We start from the raw sequence: 16224 nt of genomic DNA, 5'->3' as shown, positions 1-16224 counted from the left end.
ATTAAAGCTAAAGTAATTTTGATCACAAATTTGAAAAGTATGTACCAAATTTAGTAGGATTACATATTTGGTTTATCAAATTTCGATATTATTGAGATGACGTCTGATGACGTCATAAAGTTAAAAAATTGAAGTTTATTTGATAACATAGGGAAATATGATCGGATCTTATTGGAATTTTTTTTGATACCCACTAATTTTGGGTCAGTCTTTTCAGCTGAGATGTCAGCTTTTCGCTTGCTATCATTTATGTGCTGAATTCCGAGACTAGGACTCCACATTCTTGAAACCTATTAGAGCTAAGTTAATTTTGACTACAAATTTGAAAAGTTTGACCCAAATTTAGTAGGATTACATACTTGGTTTATCAAAGGTTTATAAAATTTAGATGTGATAGAACAAAATAAATTTTTTTTTAAATTCTGATGACGTCATAAAGTTAAAAAATTCAAGTTTTTTTGATAACACAGGCATATTTGATCGGATCTTATTGGAATTTTTTTTGAAACCCACTAATTTTGGGTCAGGTTTTTCAGCTGAGATGTCAGCTTTTAGTTAGCTATTACTTATAGGCTTAATTCTGGGACCGAGTCTCCAAATTATTGAAACCTAATAGAGCTTGGTTAATTTTGATCACAAATTTGAAAAAGGGGGACCGCTATCAGCCCTGCTTTCGTTCGAAAAGCTTAAGTCAGCGCTGATCTTTAAATTAGAGCTAGGTGTATTATTTTCCTCTTCGAAAATTTCCATAGCCGGGACATCATCTTTCAGAAAGCTTGACAAACTACGCGACAAGCTTAAAAAAGTTTGTGAATCGAGGACAATTTTCAAATATAAAGATAATTGAATTAAGAATACAAAATTTATTTTCTCCGTTACTTAAAGTAATGAGATATTCGTTGGTCGTCACCTTACAATTTCCAAAAAGTCTCACACTGCTTTGTTGATTTTAAGCTTAGCGCACAATTAATAATCTTTCAGGCTCCCATCAAGAAAATCTCCAGCTATACTAGCTTTCGTAAAACTTCTCAAATTTCATAATCTCACATGACACTTGGCATCCTTCAAATCTTACACCTGGCTCCAGATCAAATAAGGTGTGTGTTAAGTAATTTTAATAAAAAATCAATTTCAAACATTTATTTGCATTTACTATTTGGGAATTATATGGGGAAGGGGGAAGGAGTTGGTTATTGTAACAAGCAAAAATCATTGTGCATATTTATTATCGAAAAGTGAACAAATATCATATTATTCTAAAAACTGGTCGATAACAAATGCTGCAACGTAATCAATTGCGTGGAATAATGTTGAGTAGACATCGTCACTGAGTCCTCTTCGCCCAGTAGCTCTTATGGATTTTGGAAATACGGCATGCACTAACTCTTTCAATATATTATCCAACGAGAGATCGTTTCTTGGAATTCTTCTTGAACTGCGGTGACTTGCTAAACAAACATAAAAACATATTTTTTGAATTGTTGTACTTATTTCTAAAAATTTCTTTGAATTTAATGCTAATTATCGCTAGTCTATTGTACATAAAATGGATTTGAACTCCTAATACGGTATTTCAGGGAGTTGGACTTCTGATGCTATGCAGGATAGAAACACTAGAAATGTGCTTACTACTTATAATTTTGAATGATCAAGATTTTAATGTGTTCAAAAAAACCATAAAAAGAAAATTATTAATACGAATTTGAAGTATACGTAGTTAAAAATATTCAATTCTATTTAGGGGGTAGAAAAACATTAAAAACTACCCCCAAAAACACTTTCTTGAAAATATCTCGAATACGTACGAAAATATAGAAAAAAGTTTTATTTCTAATCACTTTTAACGTATTTGCAATAGAAATTGAGATTTTAGCAATAAAAAAATCTAATTTATAGCTCAGCCGCATAAAAAAATCCTTTCGTTCTATCATATATAGAACTGAAAAAGATAATTTTGAAGAGTTTTTCCGATTTTCCGGGGCTGGGGGATTTTTGCACATTTTATACGGCTGAGCTATAAATTAGATTTGACTATTGCAAATTTCTAGGTTTCTATTGCAAATACGTAAAAAAAGATTATAAATGATTCTATAGAAAATTTTGATATCTACATTTAAAAAAAAAAAAACTTTTTTCCATGTCATTTAAGTTTATCTTTATTCCAGTTGGAGATCGTTTTTGATGACTCTAAATAAATTATTTCTTATAAATGATTAAAAATTAAGTATATTAATATTAACACAAAGTAAAAAATGATACGTAAAACAGCTTTTACACATCAAAAGCATTTAAAAAAAATGAAAATTTTATGTTGACGGGGAAATTTTTTTAAATATATTGTAAAATTTTGTTTTTTGAAGATAGAGATTCTTAATTTATGATGGTAGGATTGAAATCCCAATAACTGGTGTGAGATGCGTCAGTATAAGAATCTCCATCAAACATTCGGGTTAAATATCGTTTTATTAAGAAGAAGGAAGGAGTTTATTAAGGAACTTACTGCAAAAACTGAAAAAAGTCCAAAAATTTTGCAGTTTTACAAATCGTTTTGCAAAACGTAGTTTCACACTCCTCTAATGGGTCCAAATAGCACCAACAAAATAGAAATTTACATCGCGTTTTGCGAATTTAGTTTTTTTTTGTGCGATTTTACTAGCGTAGGTATAGTTATAATATAGAAATTGGAATGTTTCCTTCATTCTCAGATATTGTGTTCATGGACACACACACTTGCGTGGAAAAAAAATCTGTAGCCGATTCTGCATCAATGTGAGCGGTACTTTATGATTTACATCTAGGCTTCTATAACCGAGACTGTACCTGTCTTTTTTGTCATGCATACTTGCGGAAAAAAAAGGCAACACTTCTTTATATATATCAGATATATTTGATGGTTGAAAAATACACATTTTTTAATATGCTTATTGCCACCAAATATATCTGCTGTATATAAGTGTCACATTTTTATTGACCGCAAGATACTATTATAAACCTACGTAATCATCCTGTAATTGAGACTTATATAGTAACAAATTAACAAATTTCTCAAAATATATATTTCTTTTAAATGAAACTTTTATTTATTTTTTATTTTTACCTTGATATTTTCTTGCTTAGAAAGTCGAAGACCTTACCAAGTGAGAAAAATTTTCCGAATTTCCGGTCGCTTACCTAGGATCGACAGTATTCTGTACTTCATATTATCAATGAAATAAAATGGCGGAAAATGGTCGCATTAGTCATTATACTGAGACCTAATATATTCTACGCTCACAAAATTAATAGAAATTTATTAAAATCTAACTTATTATATCGATGGAAATTAAGGAAATATTGAGTTTTTTAATAAAATTATTCCGGTATTTTTTAATTACTTGATTTTAAAATTTTGTATCACATGATTATCAAAATAAGAACGTTAACAGCAAATATTAAATTTTTTAAACTAATTTTTCCAAAGCTAAATTCGTGAGTGCCGTGTATAGTTTTATTAACGTTACTTGAATAAAGACAGAATTTGTTTATTTGATAGTAGTTGATTGCAGACTAAAATAATTCTTTTGTTTAAAACATGCGTGTGTTTGGTGTTGAGGAACACAAAATTAATTTAAATTTTCTTTTTCTATTTAATATTTGATTATATTTTTGGGCGTTTTTAGGTAACAAGAAATAATAATTTTTCAAAAAATTTATGAACCAAAGTACATAAAATATTAAGCTATAAAATAGCGTAGAACAGTTACTGCCATGCGAAATGCTGTTGAGTAGACCTCATCAAGTATAGTCTGTCTTCTAGTTGATCTCCTTGATTTTGTTGGGAATATTGAAGACGCAATCTCTCTTAATATATTATCGATTGAGAATAAAGTTTTTCTTTGTTCATCGTCTAAACAAACAAACAGAGTTTTTGATTTTTTTTTTAAACTGATAAAAAACCGATTAAATACAGATTTGAATTTGAAATAGTTAATAATTGTTTGATCAAACGATATTTACAAAAGTTCAAGAAATCAGCAGCCTTGATCAAAATTTAAACTTCAATATTTTCTTTATTTTTTCAATAGAATTAGATTAGGTTCGGTTAGGTTATATTGGCTGTCCACGAAGAACACACTTAGGCTGTAGAGCCCATTGTGATACCATATATGTGTTTTACCACCTTTCCGCTGATCATTTCATTTATCAGCTCCTCAATTTCAGAGGCTGAGTGCACTTCCTTCATGCATATACCATGCACTACACCAGTCCATCACAACTATTAATTAAATTAATTTTGTTGACGGCGGGAATCGAACCCGCTACCCTAAGTATACCGCGTTCAATAGAATTAATAAATAAAATATTTCAAGTGGTTTGAGAATGATCATAATGACCAAAACACGTAACTTTCAATATTTATTTAAAAAACTTTATTATTCTTCACAAATTATGTTTCGAGTTCTGCTTCATATTTACGTGTAGGTACTTAATACTTGACTTGGATGACTTATATGTTTCAAAAAAATAGGAAATGATGTGAAAAAAGCCAGTAATGTTAGTGATGATGCTTTTTGAGATGATTTTTTTTGGTATTCAAAATAATTTAAAAAATTTTACTTACTTTCGTCAGTAGAATTATTTTACCTTTCCCCGAAAGTTTGTGCTTAGGAATACAAAATTAAAAAAATGTAAAGAATGCGAAGATAACAAACAGATAGAGAATAAATAAAACAAAAGTTGTATGCAATTGTATTCAATAATATATTGTGTTTATTTAAATATGAGTCGTGGTAAAAATCATAAAAAAAGAGAAATAATACCCAAACGAAGCTCAAAATGTTTTTTGGTTTGTACTAATAAAAAAAACCATTAAAATCATCATTTTTAACTTCATTTTCAGTATATTAGACTATTTACAACAAAAATTAATTGTCAAAATAACTGTTTTAAAGAACTGCTGTTACGATAGATTGTAATGATCTAGAAAATAGTCTTGGACCAAGGTTTTTAAAGATGAGTGAATATACGCTCAATAATTTGTAGTAGATAGCACTAAGTATTTTATTAAAGAGGAGGAATATTCCGCTTTTTATCTTGCCAAAGGCTTTTGTTGCTATTCGCAACGTACGCTCACCTGCTGGATAGGTATCCATATTATTTCTTCTTTCACCAAGACCGGATTTAGATGATGATGATGGGTTCCATTGATTTGGTTGACGCGATGAATTTTCATTACTATTTGGCATATTTCGTCTATCGTTTGAACTATTTGAATCTTCGTTTTCTTCTGCTTCGTTGTTGGATCCTAAATGGTATCATATAATTAATAAAATTTCCTACTAGTTAATCACAGACAGATCTAGAATCACTTTTTGTTTTTGTTTACTTTTAATCATGTATACGATCGATATTTATTTACATCATAGTCTCTCGATTATAATTGATGATTATAATATGATACATACAGCGTAAACTAAATATTGACAAATATCTTGTCTAGTAATCTTAGTTAAAGAGAATTGAAAATAATACACTCAAACCAAGAAGTCCGGGCTCGAGTGTATTTTTTTCAATTCTCTTTAATTAAGATCTAGAATCGTTTTTCAAATATTTATGTTATATTTAATGGAAAAATTAAAAATTTTATATCTCGCTAAACAATAGTCAATTAGATTAAATTACTGGTGATTTGTGTTAAGAAATTTTGAGTTACTATTGTAGATTTGTGTATTGGACAAGATTAAAATATTTCTTTCTCTGTCACATTTGTATGTTTTTCAGTTTTCATATTACCATTTTCATAATATATGTGATATGTGCGATTACCATTGTGTGTAAATGTCACCGCAAGATTTATTTTTCGTAATATTGTAAATTTATTTTATAAAAAATTGCTAACTCGACCCAGACCAGGCATTCTGACAACGCTGGTTGGAGTGATTTTTGGCACTCGGTTTACAATCGGACAGAAATTACAATATTACGGTGACTTATACATTGCAGACGATAATATATTAGTTAGTCTAAATAAAGTATTATTTTTTCCAGTAGATCATTTTTGATGATGGTGGAACTATAATGATCCAAGTATCATTTTCCTTAAACTAAAGATTTTTACATATGGACACGAAATAAAATATAGACATCTATTTTCCTGCACCCAACAAAATGCATGTCTGTCGTTCAAAACGAGCAACCGTTTGTATCAAACAAAATGAATTTTGTTTTTTATTTATCGTATTACTCGAAGAAAAAAATTATAAAAATAATAAGAAACAAATATTAAGTTGGGCGATAAAAATTTTTCGGAGTCCGTAAGTAACAATTGAGAAAAACAAGTGTTCTTGCTTAGTGTTTTCAGGCTACCTCATTGCTTTACCTACAAAAATTCTGTCTTATGCCCATAATTACCAAAGTTTATTTTTCGATAACTCGAAAATGTGTTCTCTCCTTCTCCTTCTCTTTCTATGATAAATGCAATAAACATGATACCACGATGAAACCAAACGTCGGATGGCACAACTCAAAATATGAATGTCTCCTTACTAACCGTTCGAGTCTCTCCTTAATGGCAATCGAGTTGTCTGTAAATCTTTAAATTCATTGGCAACACCATGAAAAAACTGGTAAATTTGCAAGTGTCAACATGAATTCAATGGATGCACTTGTTAAAAAACATTATACTATAGACCCCGGTAATATAGACGCAACACTCAGACCTCGGTAAAAATTTCAATTTTCTTATATAACAGAGTGAATTTGATGAATCCTTCAAAAGGTAAAGAAAATCGAATATTTTCTTACCTAATATTCCATCGAGTAACATTTCAACAATGCCTGGCTCATCGTCCACTGCCTCTTCAGACGATTGTTTTTTTGAATAAGATGGTTCGTCATTACTGGATTCAGGTTGTGAATCTTCTCCTTCAGCTGATGGATCTATATAGATAAATGTAAAATGTTAAAGCTTTTAGAATTCTAGATTATGGTGGAGCGGAAAAGAGTTAAATAACATAAAAATATTAAAACAATTCGTTTTTATCTACATATTTTGATATGCCCCATCGAATCTACAAATTAAAGTACCTTTTTTCTAAAAAAGAAAAAAAAGCTGTTATCTAATTGCCAATTGACGGCATATTTTTTGATTCTTAAACATGCCGCGATTAAATTTTTAAATTTTAGTAAAGAGCATGTTAAAATTATTTAAAAAGTATCTGTAATAAATTTTATTTACGCCCCACTCTATTGTAGACATTATGGAATTATTAAGTTATTTATGATACTCAAATAATTATATTTTCCACAATTAAAAATAATAATATTTCCACGATTTTTCTCACCAATGTATCGACGATATATTGCATTTGGAGGTGGGTTTTGTGCATAACCATTTGCGTAATTAGGATTTGTACCTTGGTATGTATTTAAGTATAACGGATTTCTCGCATCAAATCCGTACGCTGCTCGTTTTTGAAGACCAGGTCTATTTAATTCAAAACCTGAACCAAAATCGTCTATAAAATAAATCCAAAATTTTTCGGTCAATTTCCTATTCAATACAAATAAAATTGTGGATAATTATAAATTTTCAACCTGGTTCAGCCGATGTCATTGACGGTACTGCCATATTATTGTCGTATATTTGCCTTTTATTCAAAAGAACACTATCAAGATATTCATTATCTAAAAAATTATTAATTATTTCAAAATTATTATTATTTTTTTTCAAAAATTTTTAGCTAAATTAAAGTTTTTAAATTAAACAAATTAATTTTTTTCTTTAAATTATATTTTATTTTATAAAATATAATTTATATTTTATTGAATTTTTTCGTAAACAAAAATATTTTTATATTAAATTCAATTCTTGTTAATTTAATTGAAAAATATATAATAAAAATGAAATAAATGGAAATACAACCATAAAATTAATTGAATTTACTTACCAATAGTATTAAGCGGACTACAATAAACCAAATGAATCTGGGTTGGTGTTTGGAAAGAAAAATTAAATATTTTACTAATAATTCACAAAAAATCACATTAAATTTTAAAATATTGATAAAAACTTTTAAGTAATTACCTGGAAAATTAATAATAATAAATACGGTAACAATACCGCGGTACTCATTTTATTGTTGGCCATTTACAAAATTTTTTAACTTTTTTTATTTTTTCTGAAGAGGTTCTTTTTGCTGTACAAATTACGACAAATAAAATTTTTATTTGTATCAGACCGATGGTAAGTTTATGGTTTTTATTGGAAAATTTTTGATAAGTTTCACTTTCATTATTTACATTTCTACAATCAAATGAAAATACAAAAAGAATCAACAAACATTTTTATTATATATACTAGATATCAATTATATACTTGTCACTGTCTAAATAAGTTATATTCGATATCATGAATGTATAAGATCAAGAAAAGAGTTCATAATCAATTTATATTATTCTTTCAAATAATAAATGTGAGAATTTTAGCCCAAAAATTCTACGCGAAATATTTACCAGGATTCCGTAACAAATTAAAATAATTTTTACATTTGTTTTATTACCTACTTATTATTTATTTTATTAAACTAGATTGATACCCGCCTGCTTCACTGAGCTTAAAAGTAAAAACCACCGCTATATAGCCTCCACCCTCTCTTGATATACACAGTTTTCAATTTTGTTAAATGTAAAATAGTTATAACTCATTGAGTATATTAGAATAGTTGGCCATGATTTGTTTGACATTTAATATTTTAAATTTTTACATAGTTCTTTAATTTATGAATCAAAATGATGATCATAGATCTAGCCATAAATTCAAGATTTCTGTAAAAATTTAAAAAATAGTAAATGTTAAATTAAATTAAATTTTTTTATTTTTTATATAAATCTTTATAAATTATAGCTCATGTGTTATTCTGATATATCAGCTATATTTTTATACAGTTTCATTAAAAACCATTCGCTAGTTTTAGCGTGAAAGCGTAACAAACAAACAAACAAACAAACATGCTTACTTTTACATTTACAATATATAGGGATAGCGATTAAGATTATTTATTATATAATTATATAAAAATAAACTGTACGGAACCATGGCGGCATCGTTGAATAAGTTTAAACAAAGATTTAAGTACCCACTGCTAAAACAATTTAATGATTAAATCCCACATGAAGCGTAATATTACACTTCATTTTTCGTTTATCATATATATTTGTATTGTTTTAAATGGTGAAACATCAAAAACGTTGTCAAGAGAGGCCTAAATTAATAACTTACACAATTTGCAAAATCATTTTCTTATAATAAAAATGCCCTACACCATTAAGCTACACCATAAAGGACTTTATAGAAATGTGTGTATATTTCTGAAACAATATCTTATCGTTTTGATTACTTAAATTCTGAAACGAGCAGTTTTTCATATATTAGATACGGCAAAACTCATAATTGAGAATGAATAATTTTCGCAGAATCCCGTTTAAAAAATGCTTCTGAACGTAAAAGGGTAGGTAGCCGGTAGAATTTTTTTAACAAATAAATAATATGGATTGAATCGCCTCGAAAAAAATTTTATCATATAATTTGGTTCAAAATTAACAAAGAATGTTCTAAGCGCCATATGCGCCATATTCAATTTAATGAGACGACACGTAGTCTATAATCAGCGGACGATCAGGATGCTTTGAACGATACCTCAGTCGTCAAATAAAGATAAGTTTAGAACCTATGACGGAACAGATGAACATACATGTATTTAAAACTATTTTGGGGTTATAATTTCAAGACAAAGGATAACAATATACATATATTTTTGAGAAGTGCTAATTACGCCCTTTCATTTGATACCTAACACGGTATATTAATATGTATTTAGTTCATGACTTTATGTTTCCCAGAGAGCGCCATATTAAATTTATGTGACGTCACACAGCCTATACCCAGCGGACGATCAAGATGCTTTGAACGATACTGCATTTGTTAAATTATGAAAAGTAGTTTAGGAGATATAAGGGAATAGAGGAACATACATACATACACACCGGTGAAACAAATAACCCTCTTCGTCGGGGTACAAAACTTGAATGGTATAAAGTAAACTAATGGAGTAATTTATTTTACCAAAGTTTTGCGGTAACTATCATCGAATAAATAATACCATCAATCCAAAAAATATTATATCATAACTGTTGTTCCAAATAATATGATATCATAAACAAGAAAGTGCTTATAATATAAAAGAAGTCCCATTCAGATTAAGTGGTACAAATAAATCCAAGCAGTGAATAGTACGAATAGAACGCAAAGAATAGAGAGACGAATACTTGAAAGCGGAAACACATACTTAATAAACTCTTGACGCAAATTTCCTAAAAGCTCTCTCCGACGAAGTATTTTGATTATCAGCTCTATGGATTCAATTTCATGCTGCCTATATCAATAAGACTGTGCGGTGATTGGACGATAGCTTGCGTGTTTGTTTATATATTGACTACTTAAAACCGTTATATCATTCGTTAGATTATAAACTAACAGTTAGTCATTGTTAGCTTATAATCTACCGAAAATAAACGCGTTAGATTGTAAACCTTATAGTATGTTCACAAAATATCGACAGTCTACGATCTGAATAGATTTATTATAAATTAATGAATTTTACAAAAAGCCCGGTGACATATACAGAATGTACGATTTACATCTAGGCATATAAATATCACGAGTATGACAGAATGCATGCGTTATGCAATGTATCTAAGTGAGAGGTATTATATACATGTGTTGAAACTTCGATATGCGTTGAGAAAGTTGTAACTCCCACGCTTGGAGAGTGGGAGTTTCTTAGTTGAATAGATGATCTACAACAGATAATCCACGAAACAAGTCACTTTTGCAATTTCATATAGTACCTATAATACCTCTTACTTAGATGCATTTCTTAACGCATGTACTCTGTCATACTCGTGATATTTATATGCCTAGATATGTAAATCGAACATTCTGTATACTTACACAATAAAATGTATATGTATTGTGAAACAAATTTTTTCAAGAAAATCTTCAACTATTGGTAAACTGCTAGTGATTAGTTACAGACAATCAATACTTTTCCGGAGGATAATTTTTTCTAGGCATGCTTAAATGGCTATGGATAATAATATACCTACATTGTACATAACTTCAAGTTGTTAAATATTACATCCATTGTTGTTGAAAAAGCTCTCACACGTTGTAACAAAATATGCACAAAATTTATATTCAAATCGCTCAGTCATTGATTGTATATATATTTGCTATATCTCAAAAAGGCGTTTTTGTTTGAGGACCTCGAATTTTTAATTTGTTATTTTTAATTACTGGGCATTTTTATTTTGGGTGAATAATTATGAATTTAATAACAACTTTATTTTAAAATTGTGCGAAGGCGATTTATAATAAAAATTATTGTAATTTATTTATTTTTTTTGCAACAACGCAGTTTTAGGTCTATTTCTGGAGCCCTACAAATTTTTTTGTTTTAGGTTTTTATTTTTGTTTTTTTGTATTACAAAAAACTTTATATATGTGCATCTCTATAAATAATTATATACCTAATATAAAAAAAATTTTAATAAAAAATACTTTTTAAGGGACAAGCTTTTATTGTACTAAAAAGTAGAAAATAATTTTATCTATAAGTCACTCATACCCGAATATTTGTAAAAGCTTGAGGCGGTTATTTAAAATACCAAAAATGAATCGGAACTCCTCATCTACTCCACATGCCTAATACTTTTCGAATTATCTTTGATATTAAGCGCCTCAAGCTTTTACAAATAGTCGGGTATGAATGACTTATTGATAAAATTATTTTCTACTTTTTAACATAATAAAAGCAGGTAACCCTTAAAAAGTGTTTTTTATTAAAATTTAGAAATTGTGTAAAGCTTTTTGTATTTTTTTAAAAGAGTTTTCACCTATTTTTATAAAGCAAATAAAAGAGCAAAAAGTTGCGTAAATTAATTGGGACTATATGTATTTGCAATAAATTAAAAATATATGCAGCTATAGCCACCAGACATTTCATCAACAATAAGAAAGGCCTCTATTGATAAATCCATTCTTTTAAGTACGCAATAAGCCATTTTTAAACTGGCTAAACAATTTTCAAACTGGATCACCAGCTAAAATCGACAGCGTTAAAATGGTAAATTTCAGGGCGTTGCGCAAGAGATATTGTGAGACTAAATAATTTTTACATTTGTTTTGGATTTGTCTTCTTATTAAGAATAACAAAAACACAGATGCTCAATTTTTAACTAGAGTTTTAATAGCTCTGATGTGTTGTTGAATTACCTATGGCTTAACGTCTGCATAAATATTTTAATTGTTAAAAAAAATTCAAAAAAGGAATCCTGGCTTATCCCTGACGCCTGATTTGGGGAACATAAAATAATATTTACAAAATTCAATGACAAAATTATTTTTTTATTTTGATCATATTTTCGAAAACGTAACAAAAATAACATTAATTAATTATAAATAAATTATTTATTAAATAAATTCCATCAAACATCTTAAGTCCATTCCATTATTATTTTTAATTAAATTTTTTTTATTTTATCTTTAATTGCGTTAATCCTCCGAAAATTGTTGACACAAAACTTTTTACTATTCTCCAAATAAGAATTATTGGACCAAATAAAATTAGTTTCGCTACCATAGAGAAAATATATTTAGGGAAAAATATAACTCTAACAACGTTTACCATGGCTACAAGAGCAAACTTGAGAATATTTATAAACAATCCAATAAATGATGTCAATCCAAAATTCATTAAACCTCCATCAACTCTCATTAAAGCGTAACCTTCAACCTGTAAAAAAATAATTAAATTGTTTATAGATTTATAATAATAATTTTTTGTTTTTTTTTTGTTTTGATGTGATAATTGAATAATTCTTTTTTGTTGGAAATGATTCTGCGAAATACTGTATTTATTTTCAAACTTCATTGTTATAGAAAATAAGAATGATAGTGTAGGTGCTGTTCGAGGTTGAGAATGCAATATTCGTACAATTTGTTACTCGTGAGGTAGTTATTTCTGTTCAAAACATCTTTTCTATAATCCCTAAAATATTTTTTGATTCACTGAATTTGAATATACTATACAAACAGTTTTCTACCCGCTTCGCTGGGCAATTTCAACTTTAGATTGAAAACAATGACTACTGCGTTATATACTGCATTTCCTTGACCTCACTTATTCCCACTTTTGTTCACAAATTCGAAGGTTTTAATTATTGGAACTCTAGCGTTTTTGAAAAATAAAATCCATGTTTCTCGATGATAATGTAGTTTTCTATATATGAACCAGTTTATAAAATCGGTCCAGTGGCTTGAGTTTATCCATTACAAAGAAAAAATCAAATTCTCTTTATATAATTACTGTAGACTTCTATTAAAACAGAGAGCCTCCAAAGAAAGTATTTCAGCAGTATCGTCTTTTATGGTAAAATACAATTTTGTAGGAATATTTAAAAATTTGAAGTGTTAATGTATATGGTTTTTTATTTTTATCAGATTGTCCTATCCAGTCGTAATCCTTCTAGGTCAATATTAAACTATTTTCTTAAAATTTGGAAAAATCATTTTGAAAATTTCAATTATAGTTACTGCATAGATTATTTTTATCAAATTGGATGCTCCTCAGGTGTATCATTTTCACGCCACTTTTTAACATCGATGGTGATAATGAATTTACATCCGATAGCACATGTCTTTGTATACACTTCCAATTGCGATTGGAAAAATTCCACTCGCCGATTTTTGCATATTCAATTCGCATATGCTTTGATAACAGTGCTACGACTAATAGATAGTAGTATTTCATTAAGGACGTACATTTTTTAGACTTGTTAATAGCCAAATAAAAAAAATTATGCTAATATAAAAGTTTAAATGGTTTGAAATGATTTAAGAAAAAAAAAATCGAATTAATTTCGTTGAATTTTAAGTTTAAAAAGTGCAAAAAAGCAAAGTTTAACATGGGACTAAATGGAAAATATAAATCGATATTTCTCAAAATTAATATCGATAACAATTCATCATTCATCAATTCAATTTTCTATTGATTTAAAATCATTTAAAATTCATATTCTGGTTAAACGCACATGGCAAAACAGGTTGATGAATGAACGTCCTTAAACACAAAAAAATATTACTTACCGGCGTTGAAGTATAGAATACTGTGAACACGAGGAGTATTGCCAACACATATAATGTATTATTCATGTTTGGAAACAGTTAGAAAACAAAAAGTAAATTTAAGAAAAATGATTTGGTTATAGAGAGTATTTTATGTTACGGATATATAAATATGAATGATAGATTGGTATATATAAACTTTTACTTTTATATGCAACTATTCTCGAGTATTTAAAATACGATATTGTACTAAAACAAAAGCAATTTACCGGCAACGTGTCTCCCACATTTCCAATACTTAGCACTTTTTTCTTGTTTATATTATTTTGTGGGCTTTACACACTTCAATACTTATAGTACTTTAAAAAAAATATTTTGTGGGCTTTAACCAGATCTCAAACAATCGAAATTTTAGTCATTATTTTTATAAGTTATCAATATTTATTTTATGATTATTTTCAATATATTTAATTCACGTTATTGATGGTCTGATTAAATCCATTGACAAGAGGCGTTTCAAGCAACAGTTTGTGTATACGGTATTAGTTTTTGTTATGATTTTAGTATAGGTGTTAGGTGCTTTTAGATTAGGTGTTAGGAAAAGAAATACGTTATCGTTGTTTTTTCTTAAAATGGAATGAGAGTCTATTTAGCCTGAAGTCTCCAGGCGGCATTACCCATTACTGCAAAAACATGATTTGTAAGTCCTACAAAATTAACTCTCTTATTTTTGAAAAGCGAATCTAAAAGATACTGTTGCTAAAACTAATTTTATGCTTCATTGAATGTGCTATCTCGACGAAGGTTTTATTGAATTAAAACATATACATGGTGAAATAAAATGAATGAACTGCTTCAAATAGTAACTTAGGCTGAAGTACGTAAAATTTCAAGTCTCTAGCTTACCAGGAAGTTAGATTAAAATAAAAAAAAGCGAATTAATAAAAACTAGGTAAAAAGTATATTTTTCTGACGATATAAAAATGGATTATCTATTTTTTTTTTTGTATTTTTGTTTTGAAAATTTATAAGCTTTTAATTGTAAAAAGGTATTTTGGTAGCAGTAATCTCACAACGCCTGACAAATTATACACAGCTCCAAACTATTAAAGGAGTACAAAATTTTAATTAAATTTTAAACAGCTGTATTTCTGCGAAAAGTCATCGAATTTCGAACCTCAATTTGGAAACTTCTTTTTTCTAGTTTTGGAATCTATTGCTCAACAATTTTTATCACTCCTCGCGACTTTGTACAGAGGGTTGAAAGGGTCAGTAATTTAATATAAAGTTTAGAAACGTACCAAAATTTTAAAAATTATTTTACAACAAATTTGTAAAAATCACTTGGATGTTTGTTTTTTTTTCTTGAAAATGAGCTGTATTAAATTCCCGTACGAGCTTTTTGGACCAAGATATTCGTTTTCTAAACAAAATTGGCATGTGCCCGCTCCTTCATAAATAATCCAAAACTGAACAGAATAAAAGACCAAACAATAATTAAATATAGAATTTAAATATAGAATTTGACAAATATTATCGCTCAAAGAGAATCTTCAATTTCAGAATCGAAATCAAAATTCAAAATAAATATTTCAAATCATATCCACACAATTAATTCTTAATAATTTTAAATAATGAGATGAAATAATTATTTCAATATAATTAGTGGAAAAAATATCGCATTTCAAACTTTTGTTGATAATTCAAAAAATTATAATTATACTAGCGGCCCCGACGGACGTTGTCCCGTAAAAACGTAACTCCAATTCATGAATACCTGTACTACGTTTAGCCTGTCCGCTAAACCCATCCCGCTAAACCCCAATTTAACTCCTATTTATTGGACTGGCCTTACCTTCAACCTTTGGCCTGACCTTTGATAGTAGAGCTCGCTGCGCTGGCATATGGCTCTAATAAATGCCTATTGACAATAGCTGAATACTATTAAAAATACATAGTACACATAGTATACATAATGTGATATGATTTATATGCGCTCCCACCATTTAATGAAATTTCATTTTTTTGGTACGGAGCCCTCAAAAACAGTTGTAGTGGAC

The 16224-nt window shown here is 28.5% G+C and overlaps 2 protein-coding genes across 3 annotated transcripts; both read right to left on the bottom strand.

The window, feature by feature from the left end:
* Positions 1-1174: 1174 nt before the first annotated feature.
* LOC123293654 lies at positions 1175-8174 on the bottom strand. 2 transcript variants are annotated; one of them, XM_044874534.1, is made up of 7 exons: positions 8066-8174; positions 7929-7965; positions 7576-7665; positions 7323-7496; positions 6784-6918; positions 5114-5284; positions 1175-1448 (listed from the first exon to the last, which is right to left on the bottom strand). In XM_044874534.1, the coding sequence occupies exons 1-7, from the start codon at positions 8126-8128 to the stop codon at positions 1252-1254; spliced, it is 867 nt and encodes a 288-aa protein (XP_044730469.1). In that variant the 5' UTR covers positions 8129-8174; the 3' UTR covers positions 1175-1251. The 2 variants fall into 2 exon arrangements, with proteins under 2 accessions (XP_044730469.1, XP_044730470.1); XM_044874535.1 differs by lacking the exon at positions 1175-1448 and adding an exon at positions 3653-3886.
* A 4398-nt stretch (positions 8175-12572) lies between these two features.
* LOC123292838 lies at positions 12573-14319 on the bottom strand. The gene is made up of 2 exons (XM_044873552.1): positions 14186-14319; positions 12573-12833 (listed from the first exon to the last, which is right to left on the bottom strand). Exons 1-2 carry the CDS (start codon positions 14249-14251, stop codon positions 12573-12575), a joined length of 327 nt encoding a protein of 108 aa, XP_044729487.1. The 5' UTR covers positions 14252-14319.
* Positions 14320-16224: the final 1905 nt, after the last annotated feature.

Source organism: Chrysoperla carnea, chromosome 2 (assembly GCF_905475395.1).
Source record: "Chrysoperla carnea chromosome 2, inChrCarn1.1, whole genome shotgun sequence".
Taxonomy (NCBI): domain Eukaryota; kingdom Metazoa; phylum Arthropoda; class Insecta; order Neuroptera; family Chrysopidae; genus Chrysoperla; species Chrysoperla carnea.
This window is presented reverse-complemented; position numbering and strand designations above follow the sequence as displayed.